Source organism: Pleuronectes platessa, chromosome 21 (assembly GCF_947347685.1).
Source record: "Pleuronectes platessa chromosome 21, fPlePla1.1, whole genome shotgun sequence".
In the NCBI taxonomy this organism is placed as follows: domain Eukaryota; kingdom Metazoa; phylum Chordata; class Actinopteri; order Pleuronectiformes; family Pleuronectidae; genus Pleuronectes; species Pleuronectes platessa.
The window spans coordinates 3,187,387-3,208,326 of NC_070646.1; the positions used below are offsets into that span (position 1 = coordinate 3,187,387).

Here is a 20,940-nt window from a genome sequence, read left to right on the forward strand (position 1 = left end):
GTCGACCAGTCGCCTCTGTGAGGGGTCACATGAAATCACTAACTGCAGATTCAGTGCATCATTTGTTTTGTCTCATCTGAGCCAAAAAAGAGAAAAATCAGAGGGGCCAGACATCAAGTGACATAAACGTCTAGAAGTAATGATACGTGTCCTCTCCTGCTCGGTTCACTTTTCACTCTCAAACTAACGGCTGTACAGATATGGTCTCCATGGTGCAGGGGTGGACGGAGTGCTTTCCGACAATAACTCTGGAAAATGGCTGGAAAAATTAGGTCAGAAACATTCGCAGAACGCAGCAGGAGATTGTCCGGGTCAGAAAAGCACATGGATTTTTCATTTCGGCTGGCGTGAGAGGAGGTAGGAGTACCCAGAGAAAAACCCAGAAAGTCTGGGGGAGAACAGAGAGTCCCTGTGCGTCTGTCAGAACTCACCACAGCAGCACCGCTCCTTAGAAAATGAGCATTTAAGGCCAACGATAAGAAAGTTCTTTGTTTTCATTCCTCTGAGCATTGCACCCTTCACTTCTATGTCACTGTGCTCTCTCAGACGAGTCCACTAATCCAGTAGTTCACAAAATACTCTCATGGGCCACAAGGCAGAATGTATAGGCCCCTGTAACATCTTTAGGAAGCTCTTTTCCAGGGGACACTGGCCGCTCTCTGCACAGGAGGAATTTCATACGGGTGGCTGGCTTTCCATGCTTTTCAGGGCCGTATTTATAGTGGCTGAGGTCGGGGTGGCATCCACGGGGGGGGGGGTTCTTTTTCAACTTAGCAATGTTAAGTGATGCCGGGGACGCAGGGGTGGAGCGACGGCATCTCATTCCGTTCTAAATCTATACCTCCACGTTCAGGACAATAGTGGCATCACTGCCGCGAGCTGGAAAATAGTGCACGGAGCGGCCGCTTTGAAGCCGCCGCCGAGCGCTAACCTGCAGGTCGATCCCAGAGCCGGTATGACTGTGTTTGAAACTACACTGTACACTATGGCAGGTGGTTCGGATACGGAAAAATGTCTTTGAGAAAAGTAATATCATACAAGGTGAAGAATTTGAGAATAAGAAAAAGAAAATTCAGGAACTAACAGAGGAGGCAGGTGGTCCATGTGGTTCGTTCTTCATAGATTCAGTTTCTTGCACGATCCTTTGAAAGTCCTGATGCTTATGATAATGTTGCGCTGATGAGCCAAAAGATGAAGTATCTCATTTCACTGCATTCCTTATTGTAACCCCCCCTCTAAAATTAAACAAGGCCTATAATTACGATTTTATCCTTGGAATTTTAATTTATTTTTCCTCAATGCTCATCTCAGATTCTTAGTGTATCGGGTAATAAAACAGACAAGCTGAATACTTTGTAGAACCTGTAGGAAGGTCACATATTTTAAGGTTTTAATGAAGCTAGTTAAACTAAAACGTTGCTGCAGTAACAGTGTTCAACAGTGTCACAAGTAGTATTACTCAGACCGGATCTCACTACATTTCAGTGTTGTGCAAAAACACATTGTGATGCCACTATAAAATACATATAAGCACAAACCAATATGAACTCGTAGGTCAAATAATGAGTAGCTTGCGTTAGCAACACCCAAATAAACAATAACACATGTAGATTTTGTTCTGGTAAGAATTGAATAGAGCAGCTGAGTAACTCCTGGCTACAGCTCTGCTCGTCTGTGTAGTAGAAACCAGGCTATCGTCTGTCCAGCCTCAGCCCTTCAGAACAGATTAGTGTAAACGATCCTCAGCTCCAATGGTAGGTAACACAACACAGATTATTATTCTGTGCTACAGGGGTTTGTGTGGACTCTTCCTGTGGCATGAATCATTAAGCAGGCGACTGTAATCCATACAGACGGCGTGGTGCTCAGGATGACAGCAATCTGATGCTGCCTGCGTCGGAGACAAAGCTCAGATTGCTCTGCTTCTAACAAGACATCTGCAGGTAGGGGAGCTCTAAAAAACTGTAAAACTCAACTACGCAATTTTTTAAAATTATAATATCCTCATAAAGTCTGTTTCCTTGTTTCACCTTTGTTTTTTTAACCCACTTTGAGATTTAATAGAGGATTAAAGGTTATTCAGAGGAAAAGATAAGGACAGGAGGACCGTGCTGAACTCCAAACTCCCAGGAACTATGGGGGAGGATTTGAAACACAGAAATCCAATCATTGCCTTTTGCTATCTGCATTTCTCTCCGTTGTTCTCTGTTGTCCATTTTAGGAAAAAAAGATCAGAGTTGGCCTGTTTGGAGTTGCAGAGCCAATAAGCATATTTGGGAATATTTCAACATGGGAAAAGAAAACATTACAAACACAAAAACACCTCATCTATCCCTCTGTAAACCCACTGTATCTACTCGAACAAAATAAAAGCACCTGCTCGCCATTAATTTGAAAATCCCAGGCAGGGTGTTGCAGTAACCTGTGGCAACTGCTTCTGTGTCAACAGAAGTCTTGGACGGGCGGACTCCTGCAGCCCGGGACCGTGCATCGCCATTGGCCGGCTGAATGAATGACTTGCAAACTTGCCCATCTATTATGCATGTGAGTTTACCTTTAGTGCGTTCTTGAGCTCATTTCCAGGTACAGACAACCGAGAGGCGGCCGGCGGACAGGAGAAGCTCTGAACATCTTGGTAAGACCATTTTCTTCTGTTTCAATTCTTTATGAGTGACTTTATTACATTTTTCTGATTATATCTGATTCATTTTAAAGTATGCAGCTTTAATATATAAAGAACTAAATGTTTTTACCTTGTGCATGATTGTTGATGACTGTTATTTCATGTGTTGAACCCAGTGGCACTGCGTGAGGACTCAGAAATGGAGCTGATTGGATCCACTCTCACTGCCACATATGCTCGGCCAAAAACCAGCCACTTCCTCCCTGCCATCTCCACCATGGCATCCAGCTACCGCAACACTCATCCTGCCGTGAATCCGGGGGCCAACCTGTGGAGGACCAACAGCTACTACAAGAGCGGCGGCGCGGTCCCGACCTCCGCCTCCATGCAGAGAGATAATCTAGACCTGGTCCGAGCCCACACCATGTTCTACCCGTCCAACAGGACAGCGATGAGCACCCGCTACACCCCGGACGACTGGCACAAGTCCAACCAGAGCAACTACTGGGAGTCCGAGTCGTCCCGCAAGAGCGCAGAGAGACTGAGGAGAGACACCATCCGGCTGATGCAGGACAAAGAGCAGCTGACCAGGAGGAGCCAGGAGACGAGCAGCAAGAACATCGGCGAGAGACTCAACGATATCGTCTTCTGGAGGTCGGAGCTCACCCACGAGATTGACAACATGGTGACAGAGATAGCATCTCTCAATGAGGTGAAGAGGAGGCTGGAGAGAGCCCTGGCTGAGACCACAGGGCCCCTTCAGGTGAGGCTGGAAGGGATATACAGTCATCTAATGAGTGTGTGTGTGTGTGTGTATCTGAATTTTGAAGGATTTTGCAGGGAATATTTACATAAAATCATATTTGCCTTTTAATCTTAACACGTTCGTACACATTATTAATCATGCATAATACCGGCTGAGTCTCGGTGTCTGTGGTGAAGCAGTTTGGACTATAGGGTTTCCAGTTTGGTTGTGGCAACGGGATCTGCGCGGCCCCTCACAACACCTTTGCTGGGTCAGTGTCCTAATTAGATCACCTCGGTGCCCTGTGTGTCCGCCCCTGGCAATCTGTTTCACCCAGAGTGAGTAATCTGGCTCGAGGTCTGGTGACACAGGCACCTTCCTCAGCTCAGATCATGTGGCCGGAGACGCCGCTGATGTATTGCTTTACGCAGGGACGCCGACTTTACACAAAGGCTCGGAGCGTCCTGCTCAAATTACCTCCTCGGCTGTTTGAATGTCACAATGAAGGAGAACGCCGCATATTGAGTGACACAACCACCTCAACGGGTTTTTAGTCATAATCACTTTGTCAATAGGTGTCTCAAGAGTGTTTGTACCACAGAGAGAAGCGGATGTCCATCGATCTGGTACACGACGACGTGGAGAAAGACCTCATAAAGGTAACGTTGAAGGAGCAGTGTGAGCGGAGTCGTGTGTACAGCTGGATAAAAGAAGTAAGGCTTTTCTATTTCTGTTTATTCACAACGCAAACAGGAAGTGGAAGCCATCAAGTCATGTCAGGAAAGGATGAGGCGCCACCTGGACAGAGCCGTCGCCCAGCAAGCGTGAGTCTGCACATCAGATAATTAAATATCACACAAAGGATTGTTTCTGAGACTTGTTTTTTTTTGTATTTAATTTTTCTCAGGTCAAACAGAGCGGCGCAGCACGAACTGGAGCGAGACATGAGCGACAAGGTGTCGGCTCAGAGGATCGACGACCGGTGTCACCATCTGAGGAACACGTCAGATGGTATCGGCTACTACAGAGGGGTTGAGAGACTAGATCCTTCGTGAGTACAGTTTTATGTGATCAAATAAACCGGCTTAAAATACAGGACCGGGCTATTGGGTTGAGTTAGAACATCTTTGAAAGTCATTTTGGTTTCTCTGCTGCCACACCGGGCTCTCCAGGATAATAGGCTAAAGCTAAGAGTCTGTAGCATATAGACTGTAAATAAAGAGGGACGACTCGTCTTCACTTCCTCCCACTGTTCAGAATTGAAGCCAAAACATCTCAGCCATGTTGCGCTGTCTGTGCAGTAGTGATTGTGGAGGTATGCACTGATAGACCTGCTCGACCAATCACAACTCGGTTTACAGCGGCCAATCATCATGTTTCACACTGCGTCAAATAACTAAACTAATGAATTAAAACCCAAACTTATCAGAACTCATCTTTGTGAAAGAATTAATTTGGCATATCCTTTTTATTATTGGTCCATTTTATGATCTATACTGCAGCCAGCCACCAGGGGGCGATAAAGATGTTTTGACTTCACTTTTGGCGGGGCTGTCATGTTCTGTGAGACTGTATGAAAGATAGAGTTCATCCCAAGAGAGGCATGAATGGCTGCAGCTAATTAATGGCAATCCAAATATGAACCTCGTGGTGGTGGGGGGGACAGCCGAAGTCCATCAGAATCCTTTTAGTAGATGTTTTTTAAAAGGCTAAGTGCGAAACCTGATCTGCTGATGGAGTTAAAGACTTTTTCCAGTCATTAGGATTCATCCTCAGGTGACCATAAATGTCAGGACACAAACAGAGATAGGTTGCATCTTGATATGTTGCTCAGATAGGGACCATTTAAACTACAACGTATTTGAAGTCAGTGGGAAGATGGACTATAACTGACCGTGTCTTTCGTTTCCCTCTGTCAGACTCTCTCTGCCGAACTCGTGGTCCAAGTTCTCCGACGACAACATCCTGCTCTCCCAGAGCGAGCGAGCTGCCTCCCACAAGCTCAGGGACGAGATAGAGATCCTGCTGAACTCCACGTCCAACGAAATGTGGAACCAGTTCAGCAATGTCAACGTGGCCTTCACCAACCGCATATCAGAGACCGCAGACGCCAAGAACAGCCTGCAGACACACTTGGCTAAGGTCATCACCTTTTGTACACCCTCGCAGTTCACAGAAGACAACACAATCTGGTTATGTCTGTGCACTAAAATCATGATTTCTAAAGACGTGGTGTGCACTAAAGGTTTGATGTAGTAAATTAAACTCTTTAAAAAGCCCTAAAAATATCAGATACGATAAATATTCATTGCCTGCTTCATGGCCTGTAGGGGGCATTTATCTTCGTGGTGGATATATGCATGTTTACTGTCAAACTTTCAAGACAGGTATGATAATATACTTTCATTTTTTATGCAGAGTTCTACACTGGATCACATTGTGCTCAGGTTAATTCTCCGGGGTTTAACCATCAGCTGTCCAATGGGTTTAAACTTTGCAGCTGTGATTTTAGGCACCCAGTCCTCAATAAGCCTCAGTCACTATCAGTTGTAAGGAGGAGTGATTGAATTACATCAAATGGGTTCATACAATGCAGGTCGCTGTGCAGCTTCTTACCGTCATTGCCCTCTTCTCTTTAGTTCTTCCTTTACCCTAATCACCACCTTCTTCCCTAGTTGCTTTTCTGGTTTTCATACTACACTGGCTTGTTTTCCTGTCGTTTCATTTTGCCTCTGTCTCGTCTCCTCATCCAGACCCTGCAGGAGATCTTCCAGACCGAGATGCTGATCGAGTCTCTGAAAAAGGCCCTGAGAGACAAGGAGTGTCCCCTGAAAGTGGCTCAAACCAGACTGGAGGAGAGAACCCGCAGGCCCAACATCGAGCTCTGCAGGGACAACCCACACCATAGGTAACTGTGGCTGTCATAAATATATTGATCACACTTGTGTATTCATAGCTCCACATCAAAGCTGGAGAGAATCAATTGACAGCTAGCTAGCATGGATAGCCTTCGAATTAAACTTTTAGTTTTAGAAATAAAACACTCTACATTAACAAATAGGTAATTAATTCTGCTCAGGAATTCAAAACAACCCCAATCAAAGCCACTATATATAGAATCTTTAAATTCCGTTCTTCTGAAACATCTGATGGTAAGTATAACAATAACACTGTGGCACAAGGCAATTAACTATTCTATCAACCCATGTGGACTTCACCAGGGATCGTATCTTTATACTTGGTTGTAAAACTTCATGTGATGCACCTCAGACAATACATGTTACAAACATTACGAGCTATTTAACCAATCTTTGTTTACAACTTGGCGTCAACTATGTCAATATTACAGCTAGAGACAACAAAACAAAACTATGACTAGTTTCCTGTTTAATTTTTATTTCCCTCACTTCCGTTTCTGAAAATCCCCACTGATCTGTGTCTCCTTGCATTTCCTCCCCTGTTCAGACTCGTGGGTGAGGTGAGAGAGATCGAGGACACCATTCATAAGCTCCGGGAGCGGCTGATGGAGGCGGAGAACACGCTGCAGATGCTGCTTAAAACCAAAGTGACCCTGGAGCATGACCTGTCCATCAAGGCCAACTCGCTCTTCCTGGACCAGGAGAAGTGCATGAGCATGCGCAAAAGTTTTCCCAGCATGCCCCGTCTGGTGGGCTACACATGAAACCCCGTATTAAAAATGAGGTGATTGATTTTTTAGGTTTTGGAGTGATTTAGATGTGTGGGTGAGTTTGAATGTTAAATGATTTAAGTTTACAGGCTCTGAATTCTTTATCTGATCATCAAAAGATGATTGTCTTAATTTGGAGTGTAGTACCTGTAATGTATTTACAATATACATTTTGGAAATAGTGATGTCGGTGAAGAATAAACTGCCATGTTGATTTATCAGACACAACTCAGTGTCTTTTGAGGTTCATCCTTATCCATGATAAAGGCTTTTAATTACTGATATGTATTGCATATACAAACTCCTATGTAACTTTGGCTGCTCGGGGGTGTCTCAATCAAAACAATAAAACGACGTAGAAACCACACATGTCATGTTAAGCCGACCCGTGTGTCACCTCAGGAGAGCGTTCACGGGTCGGGGAACGTGACAGTTTCTGTCTTTGAGCAAACACAGAAATATGGAATGAGAAGGGCCTTTGTGTCTTTAATGACTCTTCACCTCTCACACAGGAGGAGCTGGGCAAACATCTCGTAAGTTATGTATAAAACCCACCCCCCCCACCCCCTGGACTTTAGCCTCGTACCACTCGCTGCTCATCAGCCCTGTGCCTTCCTGTGTGTGGGGGGGGGGGAGCTGCCTGTTTGATCCCTTACATTCAAAGATGTCAGTTTCAGGGCCTGAACGGACTATGGACACACACACACACACTGTAAACACACACACACTCCTTGGGCCCAACCCTGCCACTACTGCACCTCTTGTGAAACCCTCACTGAGGAATGTAAACATTGCTCGAAATTGCCAATGCTGCCCGAGCGAGCCCAACGTCTCCTCCACTCATTACATTCACCAGCGCCATCAGATCGAGAGACCGATCATGTTACACAGCCGAGAGTCTTCTGCTCTGAACTGTAATTTTGTTCCATCTCTCCCTCGCAGTTAATTCGCGTTTTCACATCCTCGATATCTCACTGCACCGGTGGGAATCCGGCCGACAGTAAAAGATGTCTCGGTGTGAGTGAGAGGCTGCAGACAAAGTGGGTATGGAGGCTGGAGACAGGCGGTGGCACGTACGAATCAAAGATGTGCGCGATAAGAGCCGAACCTGGAATCTCAGAGCAGCAAGTGTTTACCTGGAATCCCTCACGAAAAATCTGGCTCCACCTTAAATCCTTTTAGTGGCTGTAAAGTAAAAGCATCAACATACCACAAGTAGATAGGGAGGAGTTTCACTGTATAGGTTTCCGGACAGGAGGAGGGGGAGTGATCATAAAGATAAACCACTCAGTGTGGGTGTGTGTGTGACTTGCACTATGATGTAGGTGTAATGTTTTTTTACAGCTGCCTTCTACTGGGCAAACAGCATTGTGTTTGACGACAAGTCGGTGGCAGGAGGTCTCAGCCAGGGTCCCCCCTACGTGTATGTGTGTGTTAAGAGTGTGTGGTCCAGGTATCACTCGTGTTGTGGGGACCTAAGTCTGTTTATTCAGCAACATTACGGGGACTTACGGGGACTAAAGGTGAGGACGTGTTTTAAGGTTAGAGTAAGGCCTGCGATTTACTCGCCGTTTTACCCAGGTACACGTACGCAATGCTTACTGCGTGTGTTACTCGAGGACACCAGTAGGGGGCACACCACAGAACTCACGCTAAAGATTGTAGAGCGCTCAGACAGATGTTTCTGCCACCTCCGGAATTTTGTGCGGTATCCATACACAAAGATGGCGGCCCTCGAGAAGATCAACATTTGTCTCGTGTGAGGATCAAGTCAGAAAAAAGCGTATGGGGTTTATCAAACCCCGTAAATCTGAAACGTCATGAAAACTGCGAGTTTGCTTCTCTGGTTCTGCCGATGTCATCATTTCTGTCACCGACAACATGCCTACTGACCCTGTCGTATGCGTTACATTTACTTGTGAACACATGTAGTAGAGTGGTCGTAGAGGTACACGTAGGTATCAAGGGTATTCCGATCCTAGGCAAGTAGTAGCTATGGTTAAGGTTAGAGTGAGTCTCCAGGAAATCAATGTAGTGTCTGATGTCATGGAGATGTGTGTGCGTTTGTGTGTGTTTTTGTGTGTGTGTCTGTGCCCAGTCACATTCCTGAGCCCTGGTACGGCAGAAGAAAGACCCCGTGTTGTCTCTCGTTCATCAAAAGCTTCGCTGCTCTCATCACGTTGTAATAAAACACACGGACAGACGGCAAAGAATCAAGGGTTCTCTCCCTTTATCCTACCCTGCTTTCTTTTCCTTTTCCAACTCTTTTTCTTTCTGTAGGACCCACAAACACATAATGGACGTGCCCCCAGAAGAGACAGTTCAGTTAAGTGGAACGAAGCCATGTTTCTCTGTCTCTCAGGTTTCGTTTGAGGTTATGCGTCCCCTCCCTGGACGTGACACAAATAGTCCTCTTTGACCTCGTCCACCACCCCCGCATATGGGGAATGTACTCTGGAATTCTCCGTGCGGTCCTAACATATTGGCAGTTTATTTTTACCACCCAGTCTCGTTATAGACGCCCTGTGCCCCCATGTTATTTTGTGTTTCTTGCATGCCATCATAGCGAAGCTAAAGAGCTGATCTCAGATCACTGGAGACTCGTCTCAGTCACTGAGGGTTTTCTACTCCGCGCTGTAATTAAGAACTTGGACTCAGTGTAGTGCTGGACGTCATGGAGACTTGTATGTTTACTCAAAGTATGCCCGTGTAACAATATATGACCTCATTATGAGTACTGGGCTTAACTTTAAGTGTTTTTAATGAACAGACACTTGTTGTTGGTTACCTGATTGTGCTATTACTCATTTATTGTAATGTCTGGCCTCTAGGGGGCACGTATCTACAACACACCATACTGTAAATAAACATGGACGATCCGTCTCCACTTCCTCCCACTATCCAGATATGAGGCCAAAATATGCCATATACAAACGCTGCCATTTTACGTTGAAGGTAAGGGATGGAGCTGATGACCTCAACCAACATGGAGGAGGCAGGGTTTCCACCAACATCTGTGGAAAACTGGATTTATGTTGACCTGCTCGTCTTCTCCAGCTAGTTGCTAACTTTGTCTGTTGTTTTTCCTAAATTACTATTGTTTGTTTGTTTGTTTTGAAAGCATCTTTCTCCCGCTCTGTTAAAAACAATGTGTTGAAAGAGGCTAAAACTCTTTGAAGAGCCGTAAAGTTAGGTGATGATCACAGGGGTTTGATTCCCGGTAATGAACGTATTTATTAATGCAAATAGCTTAAAACAACTAAACTTGCATATGCAGCGTTTGAGGTTGTTTTCTTTGTTTGTAGACGAGACTAATTGAAGAAAACGCTCTGCACATGTTTTGTATTCAGTGCATTTTTAAACCAATTCCATTTAGGCCCTCTGTCTGATCGCCTGACACAGTTGGCACAGTAACCGAGATGTATTACGTGAAGCTTGTTCCGAGCAGGTCGTGTCGTCCTTCAGGATATCCACTATAAGGAAGTTTAATATGAAGGGAACAGATGTATATGAGTTACAGTATTTTGTTATGATTGGAAATAAATGAAAGTGAATCCCCCAAAAAGTGTCCACACTAAATTAAAGTGTTGTCAGGGGATCATTGTGTTTACTGGAATATCTCTTCTAAATCCCTCCTCGCTCCGAGATCTGGAACGTTTTCTGAAATCCATTTAAGCTCCTCTCAAGCTGCTGCTGCCGAGTTGGTTTTTTGACTGAGCGCTGAACGTTCGTGGGAACCAGCTCTTCCTGCGGCTTTTGAACGCTTGCCAGAAAACTCAGAGTTTTCTCAAGGGGGCCTCTCGGTCGCCCTGTCGTTGGTTTGTGACGTAAAAAACTGAAAAAAGAAGCTAAGCGGGAATCCATTGAGTAATCAGGCTTCAACTGTTACAGGCCCGAGAGAGGAAACTGGAACCTGACTGATAAGACGTAGGATTCTATGTGGGTTTCCATCCCAACTGCCAGCTTCACGTTCAGGGGCCCTGTGGTTGCATGTAGCTGTCTGAGAAATATTTACCTCCCTAAGCCTTCATTCGATCAATATGACTGTACCCCCCCCCCCCCCCCCCCCCTGCATTCTGCACATAGCTGGGACTCCAACCGATAAGCTACAGAGGCCCGAATGCCAACCAGAGGTCACAGGTCGACCACGGCGACCGGTTCATACAGTACAAACTACAAAATCCAGAATCTCTGGGTCATTCGGGCGATTGTGTGGAATTCTTGAATAATCCTTGACATTGATCCACGAGTTCAGTTCTTCTCTGGCCCGAGAGGAGTGGGAAGACACTGGAGTGACACAGAGGTCAGGACGCAGCCCTGCAGTCTTTTCTGCTGAATCACAGTGGGATGATGATGATGGCTGCGCTGTAATCTAACCACACTTATTAGATCCTTTTATTTGTCTGCTGCCAAGGGAACAACCACAGTGCTGTAAAGGAAAAAATGAACTCTTAGGATCCAAGTGTAGTTTTTTCCCTACATGTACACATTTTAGAGTTTATATTGTAAATGCACTTTCATGATTGACAAAGAGTTGATGTCAAAAAGACTTTGGCAAGAGCTTTGTATCAAAAGAACCAATGAAATGAAGCAATAAATAAAATGTAAATGTATTATTATCATTATTATTATGACATAAATGATTTTCCTTGTTTTTGTGGAAGGAAAACGTTGATTTGAGCTGGACCCCTCACATGAGGCCCGTCTGCACTCACATCACTGACAACATGCTGTGATGTATTTGATGTGTTTTAAAGCAGCAGGCTCAGTTTACCTCTGTTGTCAGCGCCCTGTGTGCAGTCTGATTAAAGTGTGATGACAAGACAAGAGCCGAGAGTAGCTCAGAACTTATCAGCGCACAAACAAACAGACTATTTACCTCTCCTCTCTTTCTCTTTCTCTACCATTAGCTCTTAACCCCTTTTAGATCCTATAACCAACATCTCTTCTCCTCTTCAACATGTAACCACTCGTACGTACAATTTGCTGGATGTTCCATTTCCTCTGACTTTTTTTTTATCTTATGCTTTCCCTCCTATCCACTTAGGAAATCTCCTCTTTGCATGCAAGTGTTTGTTTGATGCCGGCCGGCTGAGATAAAAACTAGACTGACCGGGGGCCGAGGGAGTCCAATGCGAGCAGAGAGAGGGGCAGTCACACTCTGACACGGCTGCAGGAGGAGGGGAGCTATTAAACTGATGCAGCTCGGAGGGACAGACAGACAACAGCAAGTTCCACCGCTGATGAGAGGACAACAGGAATCACAGCACTTTTGAAAACTCCACAACCCCCGAAAAACACCTGACCGAAGGCCTGTTCCCTCGTGAGCTTTACCTCTGACCTGTGAGGAGCATCCGCCAGATTCACCGGCTCCAAGTCTGCCGTGAGTATGAGCTCCCTTCATTCATCGCAGCTAATGGATTCTGGTCGGAGCCCGAGATAAGTGAAATTACATTTAATGCAATCAAGTGGAAGAACAAAGCCTGTCACACCGTTTAAAAATCAACAAGAGTGGAGCCTAATTGAGTCAAGGACACGGTGCCGTCTCTGGTGAGGCACAACTTTACTTCCAATGCTTTTTGCAGATTTTTAAATGAAAAATAAGAGGCTTCACTTATGATCGCTGCATCTGTTTAATCACTCTCCTGGATGTCGGTATGTGGATGAGGTTACTGCTGCTCTCCGGGTTTCAGGCCCCCTGGTTGAGATCCTATCTACGGCTCTGGTATCCGCTCTCGCTCTCTGCCGCGCTAACGTGAAGATAAGTCGTGCCATCTTAACGACGGAGGTGAAACCCATCCAGCTGATACGTTATTGCCTAACTCGCCCTGAATGTTTGCTATGTGGCTCTCCCCAGAAAGTTTGGCTGCAGCCCCGGCCTCGCAAACGCAGTAAACTTAACACACCCGTGTCCGTGAGGCCTTGCTGATTGTCGGTCTTTTACAAACATTGACATATAAGGGATGGGGAAGGGGAAGGGGGGGGGGTGCACGGGCTGCATCGCACCTTTTAACAAAGAGTTCTCCCGCATGCATCGCTGTAAACCTTCCCTGTTCGAAGCTCAGATGATCAGAGTCGAGGCCTCGTGAGCGGCAGGTTAAATACACAACCCATATCAGCGCCCAACAGCACAACACTCACATCCGACAAAGAGGTACTTCTATGCCGCTTGTCTTCTACGCCGCAAAGCCCTCACTCAGCAGCACTTCAAGGCCGGGATCTGTTCTTGTAAGTGTCCCAGTCGTGTGTGTGTGTGTGTGTGTGTGTGTGTGTAAGCAGCAGGAAGGCCTCGGTCTGTTTTCATGCAAGTGTGAGAAACACAAGCATACGTATACAGGAAGTGTGAGATAAGGGGTGAAGAATAGTGAGTGACCGCTGACAGGGGTTATCTGAGGCTGGACAGCTCCTGTAGGCTCCTCTCCACCGGGCGGCTGAGGGCGAGGGAAATGTGACATCCGAATGAGAGGGGCGGTATTTATCTGAGCAGGGTGTGGAATAGATTTTTTGACATTTTGAAAAGAGACTTATACACATATGTGCGGTGTTATCAGCCAACACCTATAGATCATTCTGTATTTGGAAACGGGGCCTTGCACATGCTCGGCTAAAGAAACATTCGATTCCAAGAAGCTGCTTGAAAAAAATACTTTGATTAATCATCTATCACTTAACTCTACGCGGAAGAGATAAGCTTCTCAAGTCATACTTTAAAATATTTACAGTTTTGACCGCTCCCTAAACTCCCTGGATACATAATGTGGAATTCCTTTGATTGCAACACCCACATTTATAGCATTAAACTCCAGTGGGTGGTTTTTTAACAACAGGGGGCTGTAGCCACTCAGGGCTGAACAGCATCACACTCCCACTGGAAATGAGTCATGTCAAACAGAGGAGAGCCCCAGATGCTATCTCTGACTGGTGGTGGTGGTGGTGAGCCGGGCGAACCCACCGGCTCGTTCACACGTACTGGGATTCACCGGGAAGTCTCCATAGTTTGTGTTTGTAATTGCCAAGGAGACACAAAGTTGAATTCACAAGTAGGGCACATTTTCCACTTTGGATAAGGTCAAATAACTTATTCTGATAAAGAATAAGATAAAGAAATCAGATTTGAGGCCTGATAAAGACACTTGGACAGTCTCAAATCTCCCATTGATTTAGATTAAGAGACAACATAATCTATAATAAATGTTTTTTTTTTTCTTATTTAATGATATTTCAATCTTTAAAAGTCATAAATTCTTAATAACAAATGAGAAAATATAGCCTTGGCTGGATAACAAATGGAATTCCAACGTACTTTGTTCCCTCATGTTCAATAACTGTAACACAATCTGTCCGAGATAAAAAAAAAATACACAATCCTCGAAAGTGGAGGAAGCAGCTTTTCGTTACCACGACAGCCAAACAATGATCCGTCATATCACTACACAAGCAGCGAGTTAGTAACTAAGGCAACCCGTGCGCCATTACGCATGGCGCGTCTATATTGGGAATCCTGGCTGCGGACCAGTGGGTCACTCCATGACGCAGCGACGCACGCAGGGCGTTGTTCTTCCATAATGAGACACTTTATAACAGAACGTCAGCCCCTGGCATCAATCTAGTCCGACCGAGACTTCCAGAGGAACTACCGCTGCGCTCTTACTCTTTGGAGACAACTTGTTTTTTGTGATTCTTGCTCCCGAAGCTCCTTGTTCTTCTTCTTTTTTTGTGGAAATACAAGCAACCCGCTCTACGTAAGTGAACTTTGGTCTCTTCTTAACTCTCATATTCAGCTGCGCTCGCGCTCGGCTTCGGCTGACATGAGGAAACGCGCTTTTTTCTGTGGGACTCACGCCCGCTCCACAGCGCGCACAGCCGGGGGAGAGGAGCGAAAAGCCTGACACTAAGTCTGTCTGGTCAATAATACGTCATTCTACTTAAATGTTACCTTGTGTTATCATGAATCTAACTTCACTGTTTTATGTGTCTGCTTTTAAAATCTATTCTAAACACAGTGGTCATTTCAAAAGCCAGTTTAAAGTTCTTAAAGACGCAATTTGGAAAAACATAATTAGTTTTGTGTTAGCGATTAAAAAAGAGATGAACTTCAAATTTGAATATGTCGACAAACATGGTGTTTGATGGTTTGTGCATTAAAGAGTGTTTAATCACATTGATTTGTTTTTCATGTAATTGAATTAGATGCTGAAGTTACTCTGTGTGTTGAACGTGCTGCAGCGACACACCCATGACCCACCGATCTGACAGCCACACACACACACACACACACGGACACACACTGACAGATTCTTGTCTCCTCTTCTCATCACTGTGCAGATCGCCTGTAAAGATGCTGCTCCTACTACTGGGAATCGTCCTGCTGCACGTCGCTGGACTGGTTCTCCTGTTTGTGTCAACAATTGTCAGCGTGAGTGGAATCATTTGTTTTTTTTTACTCCAATTAAAAAATGTGTACATCATAACATGTAAGAAAAAAACAAACTGATCTTCATCCACCTATGAATAAATCCAAAACCTGAGAAATAAAGATTTAACCACTGTTGTATTGATTATGATCATAATTACTATATAAATTATACTTCGCTGTGTGTTGCTGACCCCAGGTATGGACGACAGGTGAGACTGGCACCTCAGACCTCTGGATAAACTGCTCCACTGCCAATGGAGGTTACCACTGTGACCCAGCCACATCTGGAGGTCAGACACCTGCCTGAGATTTCATGATAACTCATTCTGACGTCTTGTTTACTGTGCATTTTCACTGTGATTCTGTAAAACTGTGATAATCATCAGGATTTGTTCATTAATAAGTTTGTTTTTAGGTTTGCATATTGAACACGGCCCCCAGACTTAACTTGATGACTTTGCATTTCAACCGTGCACATTTCACATTTAAAGGGAGGGGCTTTGAACTGTGGAAAATGTCTTGCTGGAATCCAACATTCACCATGTTGATGATGTGGGTGTGTCCCGGCTCCTCTGGGACTCTGGTGCCATCTAGGGCAGAGAATGTGGCAGTGCCGTGCTGAAGTGGGAGCTGATAGGCCGCCGCTGTATAAATAGTCGTGGTGTGATGTCCATATTCAGGTCTCGTGTTGGGAGCCCATAGTGACAGGAGCCGGAGAGCCGGGGACAATCAGGGTGGGGCCGCGGGGAGTATTTAAAGTTTTAGAATCGACGTGTGTGTGTGTGAAGTGTTTTTGCAAAGCAACAGGGAGACCTTGGCCCGGCTCAGGCAGAACATAGCATTCTGAGGGAGGGTCACACCCAGCGTCGGATCAGAACCTCCAGTGACAGTGTGCAGGGATCAATGGGACAATTAAAGGCAGCAGCTGCAGGGCTGGAGATAAAAACCAAGCAAATCCCAATATTTAAAAATAAATGGCTTTAACGTAAAATACTTTATGATTTGATGTGAGATCCCTGTTGCCCCGGCTGTGTGTCCTGCTGCCGGCCCAGTGGTGGTGCGGCCCTGGAGCTGCTGGCTGCAGCCGGATGATGTCATTGGTCTAGAATGAGCCGCTCTCAGCCAGTGTGTGTTTTGTCAGGGCAGCAGCGCCTGCACACTCTGCCAGGTAGTTTGATGGCTCGGCCAGTTTGTTTGAGTTGCTTTCATTAGTGCACTGACGCAAAATGTTTATTTAAGACGTGTGTGAGTCTGTGTGTGTGAGTGTGTGTGTGTGTGTGTGTGTGTGTGGGTCTGAGCTTTGGCTTTGGGAGATGGAAGATACTGGTCTGTTATCACACAGGGGCCAAGCCTGGATTCAAAAGGGCTTTTATTTACTTTGAAGCTTTGCTGAGCAATGAATTTCCCTCTGAAGTGAATCACGATCACGGCCGTCGGTTATTTTTAGGATATTTCTGCAACTTCAGAGTTTTCCCCCGATTTGTCGTGGCCTTGGTTGCAATCATAGTGGCTTCATTTGACTGTGGTGACGTCCGGGGGCGGGAGGTGCTCGTGTCACATGTGTTGTCACGAGCTAATCATAGGTTAATGCATCACTGATCCTCGGCCCAGCGGGGCGTTGGGTCTCAGAATAGAAGAAAGGGAAGACAGAAAACATAAACAACCATTTTCCTGTTTGGAATTACAGTGACAGGCTTCAGTGGGGGGCTTCCGCATTGAAGCAGCACTGTTGTGAACCATCGACGTACAGATTGTGAGCGTGAGTCATTCTCGCTTATCAGTGACAAGCCCTGAACTTTGCCTTCGCTGTAGGAAATGGCCCATGTCACCGTTTCCTGAGCAGGAAGGATGGAGGACAAGACGGCTGCGTGCTAGAAAGCAGCGAGCGTCTTTTTATAGACGAGGACGGGAGTGGAACCGTTTCTCTCTCTTTGTGTTATCACATACGATTATGTAACATCTGAAAACATCATTAACAATAGCGGAGGATAAATCGTGGGGTTTTTGTCGTGGATGGAGATTGGCAGTGTCTCCGGTTTCCTCCCATCTCTCGTCCCTGAAACCAGTGCTCATCACTGCTATCGTAGGTAATCTGACTCCGGCAATCTGCAATCTCCACAGATTCTGTTTCCCTGTAACTCTGTTGTGTTTGGGAAAAGACTGCATGTTCCGTAAATGGCCACAGAGAGAAAAGTCTAAACGCGTTAGCAGGTAAAAGGGTGTTTGCATTTTAGCCTTAAGTGTTTTAGAAATGTGGTTCGCCAAAGTCATAACAGCACATAAAGTAAGTTGTGTTATTACTTAATCCTCCTGTTAGTGTATGAGCAGGACTAAATTATGCATCGTGCCCCCCCCCACCCTCCATTAAAACCACAGTATACCTTTGATTTACATTATGCACGAGAATCAATAAACCGCAGATGCCCTGAGGAAGTTGTGATGGAAACACATCAGATATTTCTAAGCCCAAAAAACCCACTTTCTAATGACTAGTCTGGACGAATCAAATCAGAATCATATGAGTAAACAGAAGTTTGTGACATTTACAGTCGACAATAAGCCCAAAGAGAAGAGTTGGGTGGATACAGAGGGGACGAAGAGGGAATGCTCAGGGAAACCTTAGAGGCCACATAGCCAGCATGGATAACCCTCAGACAAGAAATAGACCCCGCTTGGAAATCCTGGGATTCCTGGCATGGCGGCCCGAATGGAACCCACTCCGGACGGACAGCCCAGATACAGCAGTGCAGTCTTCTCTAATGGGTTAACGGCAAAACCAGCGCTAGCAATCGATGAGGTGCATTTAGCCGTATAGGTTCCTGCTGCGAGGGGCCGTGAGGAGCTTTTAGGAACAAGATACCCAGGTTCTACTGGTATGGATCCATTACACATTCCTTCCCAGAAGTAAACATCAGCCCGCTCGTTGTGTTTGTCTCGGACAGGAAGCTCGAGTTCAGCGGAGGCCATGGGGAGCGCACTTCAGAAAGCATGCACTTGTTTTTTATTTGTTCCCTCTTACCCTTCCCTTTCCAAGTTAATGTTATATATATATATATTACTTGTGCTCTGGCTAATGAGGAATATTTGTCTCAGGTTATTGACAATGATCTCCTCTCCCCCCCCCCCCTACAGAGTGGATTCAGGCGGTGCAGGCTCTAATGATCCTATCCATCATCTTCAGCTGCCTGTCTCTCTTCCTCTTCTTCTGCCAGCTCTTCACTCTGCAGAAGGGAGGACGCTTCTTCATCACCGGAACCTTCCAGATCCTCGCCAGTGAGTTCACCATCCTCACTAACCCCCCCCCCCCCCCCCCCCCCCCCCCCCCCCACACCACCACCGACAACACGACCACACGACACGACTGTGATTCAGGGCTTTAAAAAGTCGTTTCCCTTGAAATTTATTGTCTAGGCAGCAAATTCTCAAACTTGACTGACGCTGTGAAATCAATTTCGAGTAAATAACATTTCCATCACTCTGATCTGCTTAATTTGCACAGCGGCGCTTGAGTAGCCCGATAATAAACCGTTCATTCACATCCACCCACAACACAGACAAACCAACACTGCATCTACTGTGGTAGAGAATTCAATTAGGAGAGTCTGGACCAGTTGCTAATGGTTTTGATGCTCCGCTTGTCCATTGTGCCTCGTGCCCTTTGGCCAGCGAGCGGCTCCACTGCCAGTCCATTGTGCCCTCCTCTTGGCAGCCCTTTCCAGCATCCCAGGTTCGCTCCCCAGTACCGTGCCAGCACATCGCCTGGCTCCCAGGTGCCCACTCAGCCAAACAGACGAACAGGACTGGCACCGGGCGCTCTGCCAGCCGCACAAGTTGAAAATGTCAGGCCGGCTGGCGGGGCAGTGCGGGGGGGGGGGGGGGTCTGACAAACAGATCATGCCATGTCGGACCTGGGAGGTGGGCAGAGCTGGAGGAGGCTGGAGGCTGGAATGGTGTTCGATAAGCATGAGGCACTGTGATGTAGTGTTATGTGGAGCGATGCCTTCTGGGAAAACATCAGACCGAGTTCAGCCCAGGACACGACACAGACACAGACACTGGAGAAACTGGATCTGATGGTTTGCTCACTGGTTTTTCTCCTCCCCTGCAGGTTTGTTCGTGATGAGCGGAGCCATCATCTACACGGTGATGAGCACGGCTTGGGTGCCGGAGGCCAACGCCTTCGGCTACTCCTACATCCTGGCGTGGGTGGCCTTCCCCTTGGCGCTGATCAGCGGACTCATCTACGTCATCTTGAGGAAGCGAGAATGAGCCGTCACTCCATCCCAGTGTTCCCAGTAAAAAACCCCGGCCCTCCCCCCCCTGCGGCTGCCAGTGTCATCAGTTCTCCTCCTCGAGTTTAAGTTGTGATGTGAAAAGTAACCGACGGAGTCACCAGGCCAATAAAGCCAGGTCACACCGATGGAGGGTGGGGAGGGGGGTGGGGGGGTGGGGCGTAAACACAACTTGCAAACCAACACAAAAACAACCAATACTGTCTCATTTAAAAGATGTATATAGTATCTATGGTTTAAAACCTATTTATAACACTTTTTACATATATGTACATAGTTTTTGTGTTGCTCCGTCAACAGATACTTGTATGAGCTTCGTGTCAGCTGATTAAGTGCCTCCATGTTCGTTTGTAATGATGAAATAACTCGATGCTATTTTTGTTGCGTTGCCTTTCTCTATTTTTTGTTTTTGTTGTTTTTGTTTGTAACTGCCAAAGAATCAGCTAAAAAATGAAAAATAAGTTTCTTGACGTATATATTAACCAAAGTGCATGTATACACAAATAGAGAGGTGGGGTTTTTTTTCCGGTTAGTCTTGCTTGGCAAACAGAATGGTAACATCCGTGGACGTAGCGTTAGCCGCGAAATAGATTTGGTCCCTTTTCTATTTTGTGAATTTGCAAGTTTCAGTGTTTTTTAATTTTCTTATTTTCAACAAAAAAGATGGTGCTACATATATATATAAATATATATTTATCATTCCTATTACTGATAGCGACATAACAGTTATTGTGTTGTTGTTTGGAGTCGAGAACAGCTAGCCATGAATTAAAGCGAGGATCAGAGGAGAGGTACACGTGCACACAGCCGTGCCCGACTGCTTCTTTAGGGAACACAAGCCTACTTCACATCGCAGTGTCTCATCTTTTATTTTTATTTCTTTAATATCTGAGCTAGGGGTTTGTGCACTGATGAAATCAAAAGTCATTTGGAATGTCAGTATTATTCTGCGAGTTCGATCACAGTGAAGTTTCTTCATGTGAAGCTTCATTTTAGCTCCGTTACGTTTTCCCCTCGTTTGCCCTCGTGACTCTAAAAAGTAAAATCACCAAAATAGAACATTACCATAAAGGAAATAACCCTGTGGGACATTAAAGCTTTAAGGGGGAAAATGAGTTTGATTTTTAACTTTACTAGAAATAAACGCCACTCACTTGAAGCCATATGAGAAAAACA

At 45.7% G+C, this 20,940-nt stretch overlaps 2 protein-coding genes across 2 annotated transcripts; both read left to right on the forward strand.

Moving 5' to 3' along the window:
- The first annotated feature begins 2,822 nt into the window (after positions 1-2,822).
- tekt3 (tektin 3) lies at positions 2,823-7,050 on the forward strand. The gene is made up of 7 exons (XM_053414240.1): positions 2,823-3,386; positions 3,944-4,027; positions 4,122-4,192; positions 4,276-4,419; positions 5,288-5,510; positions 6,122-6,276; positions 6,834-7,050. The coding sequence occupies exons 1-7, from the start codon at positions 2,823-2,825 to the stop codon at positions 7,048-7,050; spliced, it is 1,458 nt and encodes a 485-aa protein (XP_053270215.1).
- Positions 7,051-14,599: 7,549 nt separating this feature from the next.
- pmp22b (peripheral myelin protein 22b) lies at positions 14,600-19,890 on the forward strand. Its single transcript, XM_053414056.1, has 5 exons — positions 14,600-14,798; positions 15,382-15,472; positions 15,669-15,762; positions 18,605-18,745; positions 19,581-19,890. The coding sequence occupies exons 2-5, from the start codon at positions 15,395-15,397 to the stop codon at positions 19,739-19,741; spliced, it is 474 nt and encodes a 157-aa protein (XP_053270031.1). The 5' UTR covers positions 14,600-14,798; positions 15,382-15,394; the 3' UTR covers positions 19,742-19,890.
- The last annotated feature ends 1,050 nt before the right edge of the window (positions 19,891-20,940 follow it).

Excerpts from the sequence above, each read along its gene's own strand:
- pmp22b (XM_053414056.1), top strand. The coding sequence starts at position 15,395 with ATGCTGCTCCTACTACTGGGAATCGTCCTGCTGCACGTCGCTGGACTG. Across the intron at positions 15,473-15,668 it reads TTGTGTCAACAATTGTCAGC|GTATGGACGACAGGTGAGAC; the intron begins GTGAGTGGAATC and ends TGCTGACCCCAG. Across the intron at positions 18,746-19,580 it reads AACCTTCCAGATCCTCGCCA|GTTTGTTCGTGATGAGCGGA; the intron begins GTGAGTTCACCA and ends CCTCCCCTGCAG.
- tekt3 (XM_053414240.1), top strand. The coding sequence starts at position 2,823 with ATGGAGCTGATTGGATCCACTCTCACTGCCACATATGCTCGGCCAAAA. Across the intron at positions 4,028-4,121 it reads TGGAGAAAGACCTCATAAAG|GAAGTGGAAGCCATCAAGTC; the intron begins GTAACGTTGAAG and ends CAACGCAAACAG. Across the intron at positions 4,193-4,275 it reads AGAGCCGTCGCCCAGCAAGC|GTCAAACAGAGCGGCGCAGC; the intron begins GTGAGTCTGCAC and ends AATTTTTCTCAG.